The sequence below is a fragment of the Mytilus californianus genome, unplaced genomic scaffold (assembly GCF_021869535.1).
Source record: "Mytilus californianus isolate M0D057914Y unplaced genomic scaffold, xbMytCali1.0.p SCAF_8, whole genome shotgun sequence".
In the NCBI taxonomy this organism is placed as follows: Eukaryota; Metazoa; Mollusca; class Bivalvia; order Mytilida; family Mytilidae; genus Mytilus; species Mytilus californianus.
In genome coordinates, this window is record NW_026262734.1 from 8761684 (window position 1) to 8784116 (window position 22433).

The window sequence follows — 22433 nt, forward strand, 5'->3', positions numbered from 1 at the left end:
TGACTTGGTACAGGCATTTTCGTATGTAGAAAATTGTGAATAAAACCTGGTTTTGTAGCTAGCTAAACCTCTCACTTGTATGACAGTCGCATACAATTCCATTATATTTACAACAATGTGTGAACAAATAAAAAAGACATAATGTTTTATTTAAAGCAATATTGTGTCAAGGGTGTTATTAATGTACATGTATTTAATTTCGTTGAAATGTTGCTACATTCACCCGTCTGCTCAAATACTTTTCAATCAATACATGTAAAACATATAAAGATGTTACAATTATACATTTTATAAAGGTGATATCTGAAAAATGCCAAAATATATTATCCACGTTTTTTGGTTTTTTTTTATATTTTAACAATGTATTATGCATACCATACTTTTGACTTCTAGATACGACAAGAGGGGAATTAAATTATCTAAGTAAAAATATCCAGTCACTTATCCTTTTTGATATCACAGTACATTGGAATTTTCTCATAAGTGTCGTGACAATGGTTTGAAAAATAAATGCTTTCTACTCCTACGAAGATGGGTCTAACAAGATTGGTTACAACTTTTTGTAAAGTTTGGTGTTCGATGCTCTTCATCTTTGTTATTATTTGACTTTGCGTTGTTTTTTCTTCGATTGATACTGATCCGCTATATGTGGTCCTGTATAGACGAACGTGTGTCTAAGATTGCAAACAACAATAATTGCCCATAGTTAATTGGTTGTAACAATAAGTATGATAGATTACTTTTGATCTGCTTCATCTATCCTACTCTTTACTTTAAATTTTAGTTGTGCAAAAATCAGTATAAAATACCTTTCCCATTACTTTTGTGTCATTTATGTAGTTGTTTTCTTTGGTTGTCTTTTCCTTTGCTCACTATTTTCCAACACCCATTTCTATGTGTAGTAATCAATGTTTCAAAAGATTCTGCAGATATGATATGTATTCACTTGTAACGTAGATATTATCAAAACGTTATGAACAAACATACCAGTGACTGGGCATGTGTTAAAATGTTTTCTCTGAACCTCGATGTGTTTTGTTCCAATCTGACAGGAAATCAATATTTCACCGGTACAGTCTTCCTTTCTTAAGGTGTGTTTTAGACTAATGTCGACCGAATATAATTTCCCATTTTTCCTTTTTGACATTTTTGCCAGTTTTCCATATTTGACATCCTATCAAATGAAAGATAAAGACTCAATAATTATTAATCAATATGAACTAGTATTTGTGTTTTACATATAAGCTTATCATCATCGATATTACTAATGGTTCTCCACTGTCTTGCATTGTATAGTTATTTGATAATGTGAAGAAGTACATTCGGTGTCGTTGTTGCTTGTTTGCATCAACTTTGGACATGGATAGGTTACAAAGGTTTTTTTTTATCCTACACATGGAAAAGTTGACCTTAACCAGATATGGAACAATGTTTTAAATTTTTGATTTCAATGGTTTAAATCTGCGAAACTGACATATGACATATATTGTAACAGTAAAATTTTATTTTGTACCATGAGCAACGTTTATATAAATAGTGCGAATAGTGGAGCAGGATCTGCTGTAGGTTTTTTTTGTTAACTTTTTGTCTTTTCGTGGCCTTTCGTTTTTGTTTTGTTTTTTGAGGGTTTTTGTTTTGGGGGGGGGGTGGTATTGTTTTTCATGGCTTTGGTCAGTTTATTTGATTTTATTAGTTTTTAATGTCCCTTTGGTATCTTCCGTCCCTTTTTAATTAATGTTCAGTTTTCTTGGTCATTAGAACATGAATAGATATCAGTATTATTAGCTTCCACGTTATATAAGATTATTTGTAGGGAGCATTTTTCTATCTAAAGTTAATGAAGAGACCTTCTACCCAATCCATTTTTGTGTTGTTTTTTGTTTTTTGTTTTTTGTTTTTACTGTTTCTTTAAAGTTCAGCACAATAAATTCTTGCGAGATCAAATTAAACCTCAAACATGTCAAACATTGGAAGATATTTCAACTTTGTGAGCTTTCGGTAAGGTTCAAATTTTAAAAAAAGAATTAGCCACGCTCTGTTGGGTCGTTGATGCAACTTTTAATATGTTAATTTTCTAAAATGCATTGGAAAACTTTTAGTATTAATATACCTCAAATATGATTTCACATACTGGTGTTGGCCATACTTTAGCAAAATGAACGTTTACACTGAAATGTCCATACTGTAAGCTTGCAATGACAGTAGTAGTTTCTTTTGGTGGAATATCTATTAAAAAAATATGTCATCTATACTGTAAACAGTGTAACAACATCAAAAATCTAGAAAATGTGCCAATTTGGCATGCTTAACCTTAATCTAACTTATTAAGCATTAAAAATGAACTTAAATTATTTTTTTTTAATTATGAAATGACGTTGGTAAAGAGCGAAGAATAGCTAGAGTAAATAAAAATTCTGTAAACAAATTACATTCATAGTCCTCCTCGTTGAGCTGAAGTTTTGTTCGTGTTTCATCTACACCAACGATACATTTATATTCACAGCCTATGTCAGTCTCTGAAAACTGTTTTATAACAAGGATGTATTGAGATTTATCTTTTCCAAGTACTTCATAATATTTCGAAAGGTCTGCAGAGACAGCATTCATGCACAATACTTTATTAAAAGGTCCACCTGACCAGCTTCTACTGTGAGGTTTATCAAGTGGAATTTCAGTTTCATTTGCGGTGCACGCAAGTCGCACATTTTCTCCAAAGACCACAGGTTTTGTTAACAGTTCCAAGTCAGCTGTAATTATAGAGATAAATAAGTAAAAGAGAGACACACACTCAGAAGTCTCTTATACACACATCTATATTTATATAGTGTGTGTGAGAGAAAGCATCATTAGAAGTGTTCATTGTGATAAGACTACAAGCACAGTCAATGCTGCTATATAAAACACTTCGATATTCATCGGTATATATACTAAGTTATCATGAGCTTTACAAGTATAGGTTTTGTTCAAAGCTAGACTTTTAGCCAGTTTACATTTGTTAACTCTTTTAGCTTTCCGTATAATAATATATTGCTAGCTTTGAATAGTTTATTTTTTCTTCTCTTCGACTGTACTTGAATAAAAAGATATAAGCTGATATATATAACTTAAACAGAAGAGTAAATATGCAGCTCAGAACTGCTTGTTTACTTATAGCCTTGTATCATTAATGAATTTTTATTTTGCACGTAGAAAAAAGTATGGACAGTAAAATAATGCGAAAGTGGTTTAAAGGTTTTACATTAGATTTGCAGAACAAATTGTTAGGTTTTCTTTAAGCCATTACTTCTAACTATAATACTAAAATTTATTCAAATTCTTGGTAATCATGTTAATCACTTCAAAATAAATGTTTTTACGTGTTGTGATGGCTTTAAATTGCCATGTCAAAAGTGGTGCACAAATAAAAATGAAAGAAAAAAAACCAGATTGACTGTAAGAAAGCCAGTTGCATTGATTATTTTAACAAAAATGTACTTTATTAATTTTAACAGAACTATTTCGTCTTAAAACTAAATTAAAACTGTGTCACTAAGAAAAAACAAACAAACGTTGTGAAAAAAGTGAAACAGCTAATTTTAGAAATCTTTTATTAATCAAACATAATAGGAAAATGTATTGTACTTACTGTCAAGAAATACTTGTTTCAAGAAAAAAAAAGAAATTAAATGAATTTTGTTTTATTTTATTAAAACAATGTATATCATTACAACATAATGCAAAAAGAGATTAGTTAATAAATACTTAATAAAATCATGATAATTCATTAAATTAATCCTATTTTAAAAGGGTTAAGGGAACGTCCCACTAATGGAACACACTTATGAATACTTACAATATGCACTTATTGCTCCATATTATACAAGTAAGATATTAAAAAGATGACTGACTACTTTATTTTGAGTTTTAACTTCAACATACAGGGAAAATTCGGATAATTTATCAAATCAACATAGGTTTTAAAAAATGGATAACTTACTTTTAATTTCGAAAATAGGTTGTCTAAAATTTTCATTAAAGCAAGGATTACTTAGTTATATTTAAAAAAACAAATCTAGGTATTACTATTTTGAAAACATCCATAGTTGACATTACTCACAACTATATGTACTAGATAAAATCAACATTTAATTGTTTTATTCTACAAAATTCATAACTTTGTAACTTTATATTTCAGAGCAAACAATAATGTTACCATGATGTGTATTTGCAGGAGATCTACAATTTACTTTAAATTTTGAATAAAGAACGAAATTTCTGATCTACATCTATTAGTTGTATAAAACCATACTAAAATATCTGATGTAAATTTTGTCTGATTTGATTATCTTATTTTTGTTGCACTATTAAACAATCAGATAAAATCTAATTATGCTTACCACATGCACGAATATGCAAATAAACGAACTGAAACATTACATACTTCAGAATAGAAATCATTTTGCTTGTCTTTTGCTTCTATTAAAACGATCTGCAAAGAACATTTACTGTGATACAATATACATATTTTTTAAATAATGTGTGATACTGATCTCGGTTTGCGATCCTTATACTACAAAAAGAATGGTCCGCCATCATCTTAAAATTGCAGCGCAATACTTATTTGAATTATCAGACCCTCCAATTGCCGTTCCTGATGACGGTGAAGCCAGAAAAGCGCTTTGGACACACGGAATAAGAACAAATCTTTTACTAGCACCGGTTCGAGGCCACTGATGGTTGACTGTTAGTCTCCGAAGGTATCATGAGCTCAGTAGTCAGTGCTTTGGTACTGTTTGATTTATATCATATTTTTCTTAAATTCTCCATTGATAAATTTAGACATTATTAAGTAACTAAGGTTCAAACTCCCTCAGGCAAAGTTGACCTAAGATTAGTTTGGTTATTCTTTATGCTCCTTTTGATCATATAGCCCCTCGCGAATTCATTTATATTTGTATATCCTTGGCTCTTAATGTTTTGAGGTTTAATCTTTTCTGATGAAGATACATCCCTAAAAGCGCTTCGGACGAAAGTAATTTATATCAATTGTCATTTTCATTTATCTACAAAACTTATACGCAATATGTATTTTGTCATTTAGATAACTGTTTAAACCCTATATTTGCATACTCAAATAATTGAAACGTTTTAGTGCTTCAATTTCTATCATTTTTTAAAAAGTCTGAAGCTGTCACTAAGAAGTTAAATATGCAGTCATACAAAAGTGTAGCCTAAAATTTAATGATGATTCACAGAAAATTTTTATAATCCCCACTCTCTATTTTCCTCTATCTATATTAACCTTAAAAAAAATTTGTAAATAAACTAAATCTGTTACTCCCCGAGAGTATTATCGAGCTGGTATTAACAGCCTTTAATCCCAGGACATCTGTACTTCCATGAAAGTTAATATAGTGATTTTCTTAAATATTTTGTTATAAAACTTGTGAAATCATTTAAAATTTAGAAATACACCTGGCTCATGCATAACTGTGATTTTTGTACATGTTTAGTTCACCGTTTGGTCTTTTTCGGTTATAAATGCCATAAACGATGTTTGTAGGTTTTGGATTTTCAAATATTTTGGCCTCGAGTATCGACTGAAGTGACATTATTTGTCGAGATGTGCATCGTTTGTTATAAAATTTGTACCAGTTCATGTTATTAAATATTTTGTATGTTTTACTATGATCAATGTGTTCACTATTATAACGAAAAATGAAAGTATGTTTATTTCTTACCTTCTATATTTTGTTCTCACTTTTGGTAACATACGTCACAAGACAATTGGTGGTGTTTTTGAAAATATTTGGTATAAATATAATAACAAAACTACCCGAATTATTTGTATATATTATTGGTGCGAAAATTCCCACCGTTTAGTAAACATATTAATTACTTTTTGTCAAAGCAATTTAAATGGAACGTGTCGAGTAAAATATTTTATTTTATTCTATAGACATTTTACTGAAAATCGATGCATAGTAAATATTTTCAGTCTTTGCATAGATATATATGCAACAAAGCTTTGAATTCATCTATAGAAATTTTATTTTGTCTTTATTTTATAGTCTTAAAATGATCATCATTAACGAAAATATAAATCAATAATGCCGTAAGGCAAGATTTATGCAAGCCAATGTATATAATTTGAAAAAGTGACATATATACTCTTTCGAACTGATTATGGCAATTGAGATAGTTGATACTAATAAGAACTAAAAAACACTACATGTGTCTATGGACATGCTCAATCTACAAAGTACCGAGTATTGCGAAAAATCTGTCCTACGTTCAGGACACATATATTGTTGTACCTCAGACAAAGCCCATATTTTCACATGTATGTGTTAAAATCACATTTCATTAACTTTTTGATAAGTGAATTAAGTATTGTCAATTAAATTGAAAACCCTAATATACAATCCGTCGATACTTACAAAGAGTGGAAATCATGAACAATGATAGGTTTGTAGTTTGTTTTTGTTAATGTCAATAAACGTAGAAGAACTGCACCTTCCATTACTCTATTGAATATTCAAATTATAAAAGTTTCCTTAAAACAGCTTTATATTTGTTTACTTTTTATACATTGTGACTTGGATGAAGAGTTGTCTCATTGGCACTCATACCACATCTTCTTATTTCTATTATATTTTTTGCCTTGCTAAATGTCTTTCCTAATTATTATCATCATTCTGTTTTATCAACCATCAACATCGAATGTCATAGTTACCGTGAAAAACTACCAATTGTGAATCTGATGTGAATAAAATGAAAACCCATAAATAAGTTAGATTTAGTATAAATTAAATCCCTTTGTTTGTACTATGATGAAAACAGTTGATTTATTTACAGTTTACACACATACTGCTGATTCTAAACTTAAAGGTAGATTGGACGAAAAGGACCAACTATGTTGTTATCTAAAATCAAGGATACAATTGTTTTTGTTAAGGAAAAAATCATACCTTGTAACAGAACACTCTGACTAAAGAAAAGAGTTTTCTAAAACTGACACCTAGTGCTTTTTTATATTAGGTAACATATTTCCTACAGACATTCGTCCATCACATTGAAACCAACTATTTTTCGTCCATTTTTCGTTTCAGGTAGAATTCTTGAAAGGGCTAGTCCACAAAAATGAAAACAACAGGTCATAATATATTCTCGAACTTTAAAGCTATGTAGATGCTGTCTTTTCTTTGAATAGTTCAACGTTTGGTGACTACGGTGATAACATATATGCAATGGAATTGGAAATAACAGATACAATCGAAACACATTGAATTGTTTTAACCTGGGCTTTAATCTAGAAATTATTAGTTGAGGTCGGTTGAGAACTAAACTTTATGATATTGTTAATTTTTCCGGTTGGCAATGTCCATTTCTATTAGCCACATTCCAGTAGCACCTACATATGGAAAAGGGGGAGAAGATACCTATATGGCGATGAAAGCCCATAAGTCCATACAAAACATACAACACAACACAAGGCAAAAAGTAGACGAAAAGACAATCAACAGTTACAAAACACTTCATACAAAGCTAAATATTGAGCAAAACGTACACATCAAAAACCGAAAATAAACTCAGATGCTCCGTAAAGGTTAGAATATCCTGATCCTTAGTGACATCCACTGTTTTACTGCTGTTAAAATACGTTGATGAGTCATATCCTTTAATATGGCAATATACAAAACCGGATTGGTATATTTCTCTTGTCTTGCCCTAATAAATTACATTAATTCATAAACCATCACATTCCGCAGCCAGAACATATGGCCATATGTCGAAGTTTGAAATGGAAAGACTGTGTCCTAGAACATTAGGTTAGACGTGACAGATACCAGTAGAACATCACAGACATCGAAAAATAAAACAGCACAATATAAAGCACTGCAAACCAAAAAAAAGAAACTAATACATATTGTTCTTGTATTGTTATACCACTGTTCTCGGTTAGAGGGAGGGTTGCGCCTTCAAACTAGTTTAACCCCGCCAAACTCTGTATGTGCCTGTCTCAAGTCAGGAGCCTATAATTCAGTGGTTGTCGTTGGTTGCTGTATATCATATTTGTTTTTCGTTCATTATTTTGTACATAAATCAGGCCGTTAGTTTTCTCGTTTGAATTGGTTAACATTTGTCATTTTGGGGCCTTTTATAGCTGACTATGCGGTATGTGTTTTGTTGAAGGCCGTACGGTGACCTATAGTTGTTATCTAATATGTCATTTGGTCTCTTGTGGAGATTTGTCTCATTGGCAATTATACCACATCTTCTTATTTTTATATGACAAAATTATCGATTCAGGTTGTGCACAAGGGTATATATCTCCGAGTTGATACGATATTTCAGTGCTTGCATTTCCAATAATAAATTTGTAAAGAAAGTTGTTGCTTAAAAGGAAACTATTTAACCAAGAATTATAAAGGGTATAGTTGAAGTTTTCTTTTCAAACGTTTTACTGATACCATCATGCTTCGGTTGCACTTTATTGAATAATTGTGTTGCCGATGACCACTGACAAATTCTACTTGTTAAGATCAAATATCAAAATCATTTTCCTACCTTATTACATCATTAAATGCGACTTATCACAGACAGCTTGATTTAAGCAGTAGGATTGTTGCAACAAGAGGGACAGAAAGTGCTCACCCTTCCACTACACCCGGTTTTTGGAGGGCTTCGTTGAATAACCTGTGAAGTGTCGTGTGAACTGATGGCACAACAAATTTACAGTGGATAGCTATTAAATTATTATTTGATAACCGTTTTGTTTTAACAACTTCAACCAAAATTGGCAATAACCTAATAGTATTTCTTTGAGGATTTTACATTTTTCATATTTCTTAGGTTCCTAGACGTAATAAATTAATAGTAATCAAGAAAAAACTACTTTTACTTGATTTGTTTAATTTGCTAAAAATTTTCATTCGTTAAATTTGTTAAAAATTTCGTACACCTTAATAGCATTTACTAAATCGATATTTCTTTTATACATTATGTGACATACACAGCTTGACAACATCGTAAATTTGCGATTTCATATACCCTATTTTGAGGAAGTTATTTTTAGATATGGTGAATTATATTCTATTTTTAACATACCCATATAATTACATTTTCAAAAAATGATATGAGAAGACAACATCATTTAGTAATTGTTTATCAAAACTTAATTAAACTGCATTTGAGGAGACCAGACATTTAAAATACGATGTATAATACTTTCTCATAAAACAAAGCCTTACGGTTAGTCAATCTTCAATATGAGCCTTCGTTTACTTAGAAAATCAAATATCCCAAATAAAATTTAAAAAAACGCATTTCTTGAAAATATTTTTAAGATTTCAAATAATTTAAATATATGTTCTGTCTAATACATTTAAATAGCCACTTACCTTAAAATATTGAGTGTAAATACTAGAAGCTTATGGATAGGATGGTGTTTCACTTTAATATTATGTTACTTCTACCCGTTTAAGGCGACACATATACCGGCATATATATTCAAGTTATAGTTGATTACATTTCAATCACATGTGTAAAGAAGCGTATATAATTTGTGTTACATATTCTTTAAAATGTCGTCAGTATTATAATGTGTGTTAAATATTCTATTGTATTGGTGCAATAAATAACTGGAAAACCCCTATAAATGGTTTTAGTTTCTCAAATAATGTTTCCATAAAGTTCGAATCTAAAGATAAATGGAAACACTTTGTTTACATAAACAAATAAAAAAATATAAGAAGACAAATCAAGACATGACGTCTCTTGTTGCTTTTATCATTGGAAAACGCATTATTCACGATAAAACGCATAAATAAAATTCAATAAAAAAGTATTCATCTTGTACTTGAATGTTATTGGTATTACAGAGGGAAGAAATTATTCATACACTGTTTTTGTGACAAAACAATAAGCAATATAACTACTTGTACATTGTTTGTATAACATCAAACATGATTACGAATTCTAGCTGTTGTTGCAAGTACTTCAAAAAGTGTTAATTTCTATGACACCAAATCCATTTTACATTTTCAGATAAACAATGTTAACTATACGAAATCCTATTTTTATTGATGCATGTATGTAAAACTTTCTCAAAACTGCTATTTTGATAAATTTTGGCATGGTTAAAAACTAAGGCGATGTGGTATAATTGTTTATTAGACAACTATCCAATAAAGTCCATGCAAGAGACGTGGATTCAAAGCTAGTTAGAAACCAATAACATCTAATAAATAAATCATGCTTGAAGACCGTACTTTGACCTATAATGGTTTTTTTTATAAATTTTGACCTGGATGGAGAGTTGTCTCATTGGCACTCATACCACATCTTCTTATATCTATTTCCATGACTAAAATTTAGTTTAGTTAAATTTAGTTTTAGTTTTAGTTTACTTCATTACCTACACTCACTGTTTAGGTTGTGATAAAGTTTTTATGGAGACCTAACTGTTAATATATAATCCATTATTTCACGCTCAAAAGATGCGCTTAATGGAGCAGCGATATTACTAGTAAAACAAGAATCGTCAGATGGTAATAGGTAAAACAAAAAGTCTCTTAAAAGATGAACACGCATTCAAACCGTATTACACGAATTAAATAACAACATGATTGACAAAAACATTCGACACTATGAGGGTATTCTTACATTTGGGACATGCACATTAGCTAAGATCATTCATATGCAATTATCTAATATTCGAGCGTTTGATTTTATGAGGTGTTATAGATTTCCCCCATTTTGAATTTATCTTAGGGTTCGTTTTTTTTTAATACTTTTCCACATGCAATTCTCTGACAGTTACCTTTACTAAAATAGGAATAAATGGTCATTTGTCATTTCGGGGCCTTTTATAGCTGACTATGCGGTATGGGCTTTGCTCATTATTGAAGGCCGAAAGTGACCCATTGTTGTTAATTTCTGTGTCATTTGGTCTCTTGTGGAGAGTTGTCTCATTGGCAATCATACCATATCTTCTTATTTTTATATTGTATACATAAATTAAGAAAAGAATACCTTTCTCAAAATAAATTTCTGTATTCAAACGGCTCTTATGATAGATTCTTGATTCCATTGTTATATAATTCAAAGGTTTTATAAACAATATCGTATTTATGACAATATCATACACATTGTGAAGAAAATAATTTTTAAAAGACTTTCAAGGTCAACAGCAGGACAAATGTTACTGCTTAGTCATCCCCTCAATACATTGAGTAGCAAATTGTTTTACTTTTTGCTAATTATTTTAACAAAATGATAGTACTTTCATGTATTAGTTGAAATAATGAATAATTTCTTTGTGTTTTTTTTCTTTAATACACAATGAGGTTAGTGCTTTTTATAAGGATTTTATTAATATATTTTTTTTAAATATCTGTTGTTCGTCTGCTATTCGAAATGAAAAGGAAGGAGATTCACCATCTTAATAGAGTCGTATCGTCATATGTCCTAAGTCAGGAATCACGTCTTTGGTTGTCAGTCATATCTTATTTGTTTTCCTTCTCTTTTTAACTTTGTTTTGTCAATTTTCGGAATTAAGTGTTGACGTCGGATCGTTAAAAGTGTCTCTATTAAATAATGTCACCACTTTTTTAGACTTTTTTAGACTCTGCTCGATTTAGAGCATGACACTTTATATGGAATATTGTCTTTTTTGAAGTAGGTTGACCCATAAATATATTTTATTTTTTATATGTTGTGTAGCTATTATTTTTACGTAAATATCCTTTTTGCATTTCGCAATGTCATGTTTTCCTAGACTGCTTATGACGTTTAAATCCAATGGAAGTGTACTGATTGATATTTTGATTTGGATACTTAATTTTTTTGTTTAAGTTCTCATTGGCTTTCTACTAGCTTTCATTAACTACGAGTACTCTCAGATCGGTACTTTGTGACATTAGTACTTCTTATTGTGTTTTTGTATCGATCAGTAGAGTCCAGCTTCTCTTTAAATTATTTTTATAGTTTATTCTTGTGTTGAGCTGTTACATCACTGTCCCAAGTAACGTAGAGTGTGCACTTAAGTCTGACCATAGCACATTTTCCAAAGTCAAGAGCCTGTAGTTTAGTGGTTGTCGTTTGTAACTGTATATCATATTTTTTTCATGTCGGGGCCTTTAATAGTCTGCTTTGTAGTATGGGTTTCCTCATTTGTGAACCGTATGTGACCTATAGTTAATATCTATGTCATTTGGTATCTGGTGGATAGTTATCTCTATATCTTACCATATCTCCCTATTTTATGTTGTTATGCTCATTGTAGGTGTTTTGCATTAAAAAAAAAGTCGAAATTCGTTCAGAAACAAAGTATGCTCCTCTTCTGGCCGACATGATCCTTTATTCATATGAGGCAGACTAAATAAAGGAGCATCTCAAGTAGAATAAAAAGACTCGTTCAGTATCCTTTAATTTCCGCCATATACAATGTACTGATGATGTCCTCTAATCAAATGATTCTTATATAACACAAAGAAAACAAGGTGTGGATACAAATGCGATAACAATCAATCAGATACCAAATGACGTAGATGTAAGTAACTATAGGTCACCGTTCGGCTCAATAATGACGAAAATCTATACCGCTTGGCTATAAAAAGCTGATATGACAAAATGTAAAACAAATCAAAGAAAAAATCAAAGGCTGACTTATTGTCCAAACAACAAATAAAACCAATTTTGATATGCATCTGCTCGTCATTCCTCATTTATGACATCAGTGTATGCCACTTAGCACTATATGTCTGCCATGGTTAACACGACGGGTGCTTAAGTCGGTGAGGATGTTTCTTTCTTCGAAATTACATGCGCTGAGGTTGTCCGCGGAGTTTGTGTTGCTCAATCTGTAGATACCTATGCAGTCAAATTTGGAATCTTGCCTGTCAACTATGTTCTTTTTTTTTTGGACTAAACTGTGTTGTCTATACTAGTATTTCATTGACTAATAGTTTTTCCTGGTCCCCTTGGTACATTCGTACTTTTTGTTATTATATATATATATACAAGTCTAAATTGAAAACAACGTTCAAACCTATGATTGCTTTGGATAAAAACCGCAATTTTTATACGTGTGCATGCAAAACAAATTTCTTGGTAGAGGGGTCTAAATACAGCACAAACATCATTTTCCAAAAGACCAAAGAAGTGAAAAAGTATATTTTAACAAAACGCATATGACAAGCAGGTCGAACAACGGATGTTCTTAAACCCTATATATATGATATGTTTTTTTTATATATAAAAGCTCTCCTTTTTTTTAATAAAACTGCTGCATAAAAAACTGATTAAGACTGCGATCAATTAATGGTTTTAAATTTCAACAGAAAAAATTGGCATTATGATTCAATTAAAAAGGCAGTTGCATGGTGCCAGGCTATGCTATTGATCAAATATAGCAATTACGATATGGAAGTCCTTCATGTATTGTAGTCATTATAACAATTAAAAGCGAAGTGTGAAAAGGATGTTTTCGCTTAAATATATTGTTTGAAATCATATTTAGATCAGGAAACAACTTAACCACATTTCAATAGAAAAATAAATAATAAAAATACATATTCGCCCACGGACCACTATATAGGGAACTAGGTTTTAGCATTTAGAAACCCATTAAAATACGGAAGTAACATAGTTTTATATTTTGTTTATTTGTTGAACGCAGCGTGATGCTACATTTTTTTTAGATCACGGTGAATAACCTTTTATTGTCATATGTTTTATGAGATTAGTTTATCATGAATGCATACTTAAATTCATATGTATAATAGAATGAAAAAGTAAACCCAAGAAACATTATAAATCCAGAAAAGACATACAGAAGGCATTAAACTATCTGAACAGCAAGCAAGCACCATCGTCTATGGCTATAAATAATTAATTGTTAATTTTTGCATAAGTGTACAGTCATTGATTGACCGTTAGAAGCTTCAATTTGTCGTTGATTCTGTAATGGGATTTGTATTGTTCATAACCTTTTTTAGATTTTTTTCTGTTTGGATTTTGGTCATTATTACTATTGCCTCATTTTCCTCGCTGTTTAAATATTGTAATTTTTCAACTAAAAGTTCATCCTATTACATCGCAATCGATATCAAATATTGAGAACGTCGAGAAACTTGTTTATCTCAAACTCACTAGATGAAGATTATCTTTTTAAACATATGACGTTGGCGACGATATCATATCGTGTTACTTTATAACATAGATTTTTTTTTTTTATATTTTTCATCACAATAGCTACAAACTACTGTGTCAATAATACTTTTATGAGCACAATCAAGAATAAGGGTTGATGATCATCTTTAAAAACAATAACTTTACCAATACAGAAGATTTAACACCACTTATAGAATTATATAAAGAAGGAACACAATGATTAGTGCTGTGATACATTTGCTCTGAGTGATCAAGATTTAGGTAAAGAATTCAGGTTCTGAAAAGAATACGAGAAATCTTCTTGTTTGGTATCGTCATGTTTTTAGGACTTTCCCTTCTTTAATTTACTTTGGAGTTCGATATTTCTGTTAGCACATTTGTGAGGCATATGGGAAGTTAGCAGTTATATATATTCGAACGGATTCTGGGTACTAATGAATTTATGGTAATACCTTTTCGAACATTTTCAGATTTTAAAACTTCATTCTAACATTTAACATCCCGTTCCAACGATCAGGTGCTGATTCGGTGTTGAGAATAAAATCTTTAAGTTCACTTTAGATGAATATTTGAATTAGATTTCCTTACATTTAAATAATAAAAGACGATGGAAAGCAGGCCCAAAGTACAAAAAATATACTATTTTAATAAAAGGATGTATTCACAATATAAGAAAGACAACAATAAGAAAAACGATAAATTTACTTGAATACATCTCTATTCGATATCCTATCTATTAGCGTTTAATGTTAAACTTCTTCAATATGCATTCACTGGAAAAAGCAAGCTGCAGCACAATGTTATTTCCAATACTCCATCTCACAATGCTCTTCAACTTCGTACTTTATTTGGCCTTTTATCCTTTTTTTATTCGAGTGTCACTGATAAGTCGTTTGTAGACTGGCGTACACAGTTATATCCAGTTATCTATGATGAATTTATATATTACTTAATGGAAACACTATCATAATATGATAACTACACAATTGTTTAAATATCAATAGCATATATCAAACATATACAAATTAATTCAAAACTGTATATATACTTTAAACAAAGGGCACTGATGAAAGAGAAAAACTGCTTGAATTTCACAATTTATACATTGCGTTGTTCATTGCCTTTTTGCCATTTGAGTGTTAAACCCACTTTCTCTTCTGTAGTTTCAATATCTTGTTTAAGTTTGATTTCCGCATGATAATCATACGATTTCCCAGTTAGATAATCAGAAATATTCTTGATGAATATATTATGCCGTATTAGCATCAAAAGAACATATACAGACATCACCATACAAATCAATAAACCAACTATGAGTATTGACATCAGAGGCATATTGTTTTGGTCTCCTGGATTCTCAGTCACTGGAAATAACAATAATACTATATTTTTTTCATATCATACTTTACATAATTCCCGACCTGAAGAATGCTTACCATAAAGAAATTCTTTTTTACAAACAATGACAGCATATGTCTAGAGAACAATAAAGCTTCAAACGTCGAAGAAAGTGTGTATTTGAATTTCTTAATTGCTCTTCTTTACAAAAATGTCTACTTAGTTAAAATTCAGTTTTCATAGCATTGTAAATTTAAAATATAGCTTACTTAATTCAAAAGTTTGTTTCAGTAATTTGAGAAAAGTATCCGCTTTGGTAAACAAAATAACTCGACCGTTACAACAACTTGACGATCTGTGTGAAAAGATAAGCGAGGGTACGAACTAAGACTAATGCCAATACATCATTGGATTTCGTAGGCCAATGAATATTCTATTATGTTATAAATGTTTTGATAGTATGTGCACTTAGTTTAGCAAGTTAAAATCATATTGCGATAAACACGATGTTCCGACTGTTCATTTTGAGTTTGATCCAATGCCGCATGTTGTTTTGTTGTCAGTCAGGAATAGCAATGCATTGTGATCTGAACGAAACACCGTCTCTCAAAATGAATTATATCCAAACGTTATGTGGCTTTTTTCTTTCGAAATATCGCAACTGGCATCGGAATAACTAATGCATGTCAATGACGCAGTGACTATCTGTGCAGGATATAATAGCAGTACAAGGCTCAAACTAAGGAGTTAATTCGTTATCATTGTTTATTTCTAAAGACATAAAGATTTTAAAGTCCTTCATATCCCGCATACACCTCATCTTGGTGAGCTGGTCAATTTTATGGTGTTAATTTCTTTATTATGCTCTGTCCCATTTTGTGCTTCGCGTACTTTTGGCAGCTTAATACTCCATGCAAATAAAAATGAATAAATAGCTTTAACAGGCAAAATGTATGTTTACTTGTTTTTGTTTAAATGTCTTTTTGATCGAGTTAAGCCATTTCAATTGATATTTTATAGTGCGTCTTTTTATGTTGTAATGTTACACTTCTGTCTCAGGTTAGGGTGAAGGTTGGCGCCTGTTAAAACGTTTAAGCCCGCTGCTTTTTTATGCACCTGTCCTAAGTCAGGAGCCTGTTGTTTAGTGGTTGTCGTTTGTTTGTGTGGTTTATATGTGTTTCTCGTTTCTCGTTTTTTATTTAGATTAGACCGTTGGTTTTCCTGTTTGAATTGTTTTACACTAGTCATTTTGGGGCCCTTTATAGCTTGCTGTTCGCTGTGAGCCAAGGCTCCGTATTGAAGGCCGTACTTTGGCCTATAATTGTTTACGTTTTATACATTGTGACTTGGATGGAGAGTTGTCTCATTGGCACTCATACCACATCTTCTTATTTATATTTATAAGAAGCATTTCATATACCAAAGTTAACTGATTACTTTATTTAAATACGGAATATCAATATCAATAAATTCGCCCCACTTATATTTATATTGAAGCACTTCAATTTAATAATATGGTACTACGTTTGAATTTTATGAAGTGTGTGATTTTATAATATATTTACATGAAACAGGACAGGTATGGAATCGTTTCCTGTGAACTTCTATATGTTTGGTACCAATACGACAGGAAACAAATGTTTCTCCACTACAAAAGTCACTTCTGAATCGATGCTCCAAATTAATACTTGTAGAATACAGTTTACCATTTTTTCCATTTGATATGCTGGTTCTATTCACAAAGTTAATTCCCTGTCAAAGGATCATAAATGAATAAACTAACATTTACATAACTGCAAACTGGGATATCCTTAAGCTTGTTGAATACTGAACTCATTCGAGTCAACGTTGATTCTTTACAGAACCTTCAACAAAATTTCAAATAGAAAACCCAAAGCAGAAAAGATAACAACAAAACAATTCTCAAAGTTGCACAGTTTTATTTCATATCATGGATTAGCGAATATGTCAGCGAAGACATATGAAGTTTTTCCCTATCCTATAGAATAATTTAAAACACAAAGATGACGTGTTTTTGCTTTTTCATTCGTTTAATTTCGCTCTTTATTTGTTTTACAGTCGTATTTATAATCCGAATTGGAAGGTTGTTTGGATATTTATTTAAAAAAACAAAGGAGATGTGATACGATTGCTTATGTGACAATTATCCACCAGATGTACGCAATTATAGGCAACCCTATGGCCTTCAACAATGAGAATACCGTATAGTCGGCTATTAAAAGCCCCGACATGACAAACTATTAAACAATTTAACCAAGAAAACCAACGGTCTAATTTATAACAAAACAATTTCAGAAAACAAATATGTCAGACGTGAACCACTGCCAACTGAATGATAAAAACTGAACTACAGGCTTCTGACTTGAGAAAGGCACATAAAGAATGTAGCGTGTTAAAAAAAGTTTGTGAGCACTCAACCCCCCCCCCCCCCTAACCTGGGACAGTGGTGTAACAGCACAACATAAGAACACAGATGATGCTCCCGCTTGCATAGAACGTTAAAGAGGGAAATAACTCAAGAACGGTAAAAGTGACGCCACCCAAATTCGCATTTGATCTGAGTTTTGTTATAAAAAGCATTGTGTATAATTTTCACATTTGGTTGAGGCAAACTTAAGTTAGAGAACGGAAACGAAAAATTCAGCAATATTTCCATTTGTAAAGGGGTATAACTATAGAACGGTAAACGTGACGCCAACCAAATTCAAATGTGATCTGTGTGATGTGGTAATACGTATAGTGTATAAGTTTCTTAACATTTGGTAAAGCAAACTAAAGTTAGAGAACAGAAACCAATTTCGGGACGTACAGACGGAAAAGGGTAACAATTAAGGCCCTCTTCGCTGCGGCGGGGGCATACAAAAATTAGTAGTAATTGTCTTAACTCAATCGGTACGAGACACAAAAACAACTAACATAATAACAATAGAAACAAAACACCAAAATAGGAGTAATCGCAGTTACTGAAAGCTAGTTCAAAGTCATTTACAACTAATAAATAAATCGTGTTCTCCCAGACTAAATTGTTTTATTTATTCATGCTACTGGATGTTCAACTTTACAAATGTCCTGCTAATTTTTAATACTTGAAATCATATTTCCGTCTTTGTATGTATATTATACTAATACTTGTACCTCGAACATTATTTCGCAGACAGGTGTTGGCCACACTTTTCCAAACTTGATGTCAATAGTAAAGTGTCCTCGCTGAAGGTCCGACTTAACTATTATCATTTCTTTCGTTGGGTGAACTTAAATTTAATAAAAATAATCATTTAGAATTAAAGTGTTTATTTCAAACGCATAAATGGTGGTCGCTGTTGCTTTATTTTATGTTGATTTATTTGTTAACGATAAAAGTGCAAATTTTTTTTTTATAGTATAATTTTCACCTAGTTCATCAATATATAGTTATCCAAAAAGACACGCCAATAAAACAAGTAACATATGATTCCAATGCATTCTGTTTCTACAAAAACGAAACCAAATACGTACAGGTTTTGAAAAAAAGAGATATGTATACTATCATCACATATTATATATAAAAAAAACAGTCAGGAAAAACCTCTTAACACAAGCTTTAATTGATCAAATCTACTCCCATTTCAGATTACTGTTACGTGCAAGAATTAAGCTTTGATAAGAAAAATGTTATAGGCTTACATGCGTAATCCCTTTCATTAAGCTCAAACCTTCTCCTTATTGATTCAGCGCCAAACATGCAGCAGTAATCACAGTCCACGTCAGACTCCGAGAAATTGTGTATTTCTAGGATAACTTGATGTTGATCCTTTACTAATGTTTCGTGATATTTTCTATGATCTGTACAAACACCATCTGTACACATTAATGCATTTAAAGGTCCCCCTTTCCAACTTCTGCTATCTGAATTGTCTCGTACGACTTTTGTAGTGTTGACTGTACACGAAAGCTTAGCAGTTTCTCCGAAAATTACAGGTTTTGATAAAAATTCAATATTTGCTGAAATAGACAAATCGTTTATAAACGCGAATTTTCAAAAAAATATATTTATCATAATTAAAATAAGGAGATGTGATATAATTGCTCAATGAGACAACTATCCACTGAAACCAAAAGACAAACAAGTGAAATTTGATTTTTAGGTGATATTTAGTTACGCGTGTTATTACAAAAATTACATTTTACATTTATTTAAATCAACTTATAAGCTGTATATCTCGTTGAAGTGTAACATGCAAATGGGGCATCAATGTTCGATTTCTTCTGAACTGATTTAAAACAAAACAGAAACGACAACAAACTGGGAAAAACAATAAAGTAAAGCAGGAAAACAAAATCAAAATGAATGAAGTCTCAATGAGGCTACGGAGGGTAAAGATTCCTGTGTAGGCGATTCCATGAAAATAGCAAATAAAAAAGCGCCAGCCAATTACTGAATAATCATTTGCCATGCTCTTTAGCTCACCTGGTCAACAGGACCAAGTGAACTATTCGCATCACTTGGCGTCCGTCATCTGTAGTGGTTTGTCATTTGTGGTCGTTCGTTGTCCGTTTACTTTTACAAAAGTGTCTCTGAAACTGCTGTGACAATAAAAACCTATTTTGGCACACTCATTCTTGGTTTATCAAGTTTGAAAATCAATAATCCCGCCTAATTAATAATCCCGCCTGCCGACACAAATTGCCGATCTATAAAATTAATATAACATAGATAAAATGCAAGTTCTTTTCAAATACTTTGAAAATCGCTAAAGATAGAAAAAAATCTGACAACGCCGAAAATCTTGAGTAGTACCTACTGTCCATTAACATCGAAATTGTAAGATGATTTCTTATAGGAGTAATAGTCTTTAAATGTAGATTTTCTTCCATTTTTTTATGTTTGCATATTATATTGAAACAATTATAGATAGAAATTAAATTTCAAAAACAAACAAATTATCAGCAAGATACAAATACGTTAACATGGCCTATATCGTCAAACGACTCTTTCTATCACCAGTAAACCAATTTTGATCTGAAACTGTCATTTTGATCTGAACGGCTCTAAAAAGACGGAACGATATATTATTTAGTCATTTTCAGTCTTCCATTGGTTTTCAGACTTATCAACTGCGGTAAATTTAGAACTGTCCAGACAATTCGCATCGCTTGCAGTCAATAACGATCTATTCAGTCTATGTTCAGACTCTTCAGTGCTTACCCTGCTAACCTGTAAACATCAACATATATGATGAGTTTATTTACAACTACTGTGTCGATGCCACTGTTGGTGGAGGTTTTCACCCCGAGGGTATCACCAGCCCAGTAGTCAGCACTACTGTCTGACATGAATTTGCATTGATATGGTCATAATCATAAATTGACTGTTTGCGAAACTTTGAATTTTGCGAAATACTAAGGATTTTCTATAATTGATTACCTTGGCTGTATTTGGCAAAACCTTTCGGAGTTTTTGGATTAGTGCTTCGTACTTTATTTGGCCTTTTTAACTGTTTTGATTGGAGCGTCACTGATGAGTCTTCTTTAGACGAAACGCGCGTCTGGCGTAAAATAATCAATCCTGGTATCTATAATAAGTTTATTTATCTTACTAAAATTTGTAAGAAACGCTACTGAACAGTACATAATTGACTGCACGCGAATTGTCTAAACAGTACTGAATTTACCTAGTATCTAGTAGATAAAGGGAGAAAAAAGATTATCCGCATACATGCTTAAGTTCAACGAAAAGGAGGTTTTTGTCTTGAATTATATTCTAGTATGCAAAGTTGGAAAGTGGCCATTGTTAAAGATGCACATAGAAATAGGTGAGCGACACACGTACTTCGTCAGATCAATGCAAGGAACACAATTTTGAAAAGTTCTGACTTACGAGTACTCGCTAGTACAGAAAGTGTTTTTTTTTTCAAAATTCTTGTTCATCCGACAAATAGACAATGTGTTATGCATACAAAAATACAGTTTACACCATGCATGTATTTTGCTTTCCGATAAAAAAAAACCCAAACAAACCAAGAAAGGTGTATTCATATTGCTTCCTTCTGTCTAAACTTGTAGTGAATAATTTGTAATGAGACTTTTAATGAAAATTTGGGGATTTTCCGATCAATTTCACAAAATATCTTAAGAGAAAAAATACTCGTAAGTCATGAACATTTCAGTATAACTAAAGATCAATTTTTATCTTAAGATTTTTTTATGAAAATTGTCCCTGATCCTATATGTTTACATAACACATGAATTTAACATTTAGTTTATGTTACACGCTATTCATTTCTACGTAAGTGTTGCGTATTGCTTTGATAAACGAGTAATATCATAATATAAAATGGTCGTTTTTTTTATTGTTAGACTTTGCATAAATACAACTTACTTTGTGCTGTTACAACAAATGCAAGACTATAGATATAGATGTTCACGAATGATGGTCCAGGGATCATCGTTGTGGTCGCATAAACTGAAAAGATCAATAACGATGTATAAATTTAAATGAATATTAAAACAGAAGACAATCGCTGTTAATTTCAAATAAGATTATTTGTGTTTTTTTTCAAATGTAATTTTTGTATGTAAAATGAAGGCTTACCTACCACTTCAGAACAAGGATGAATATTTGAAGGTACCTGAATTTAGTTATGAAAATAAGGTATGATTACCAATGAGCCAAATATCTACAAAGACAATGACAAAAAAACCAAGGATGTTACAAATTACCGGTCACCGTTCAACCTTTCAGCAATTGTTAGTTGGCCAATTAAATTGTTAAGCTTATAAATAAAATTGTGAAATAAGGTGTTGCAATTAACCTAGTTTGAGATTAATATTTCGATACAAGTATATACTTGGCAGACCTCACCTGATGATTAAACACTATTTATGCAACCTGAAGTTGTTTGATTCGCTATTGATATGGTGGATTACGATTATAATCT

General features: G+C 31.4%; 2 protein-coding genes across 6 annotated transcripts in view; both read right to left on the reverse strand.

Moving 5' to 3' along the window:
• LOC127710526 (hemicentin-1-like) overlaps positions 1–9599 on the reverse strand; it is a 29631-nt gene extending 20032 nt beyond the window's left edge. For 2 of the 5 annotated variants that reach the window (XM_052216451.1, XM_052216449.1), the window contains exons 1-5: positions 9384–9599; positions 4377–4468; positions 2430–2747; positions 2111–2226; positions 988–1174 (exon numbers count right to left, since the gene is read on the reverse strand). The gene's annotated coding sequence lies outside the window, so the exon portion shown is untranslated. The other 3 variants (XM_052216453.1, XM_052216450.1, XM_052216454.1) reach the window with 3 other exon arrangements.
• Positions 9600–14843: 5244 nt separating this feature from the next.
• On the reverse strand, positions 14844–22195 carry LOC127711243 (uncharacterized). Its single transcript, XM_052217238.1, has 6 exons — positions 22158–22195; positions 21875–21958; positions 19180–19497; positions 18652–18767; positions 17061–17247; positions 14844–15521 (listed from the first exon to the last, which is right to left on the reverse strand). The coding sequence occupies exons 2-6, from the start codon at positions 21939–21941 to the stop codon at positions 15256–15258; spliced, it is 954 nt and encodes a 317-aa protein (XP_052073198.1). The 5' UTR covers positions 21942–21958; positions 22158–22195; the 3' UTR covers positions 14844–15255.
• Positions 22196–22433: the final 238 nt, after the last annotated feature.

Excerpts from the sequence above, each read along its gene's own strand:
- LOC127711243 (XM_052217238.1), bottom strand. The coding sequence starts at position 21,941 with ATGATCCCTGGACCATCATTCGTGAACATCTATATCTATAGTCTTGCA. Across the intron at positions 19,498-21,874 it reads ATTTGTTGTAACAGCACAAA|CAAATATTGAATTTTTATCA; the intron begins GTAAGTTGTATT and ends TGTCTATTTCAG. Across the intron at positions 18,768-19,179 it reads TAATGAAAGGGATTACGCAT|TTCACCCAACGAAAGAAATG; the intron begins GTAAGCCTATAA and ends ATTAAATTTAAG.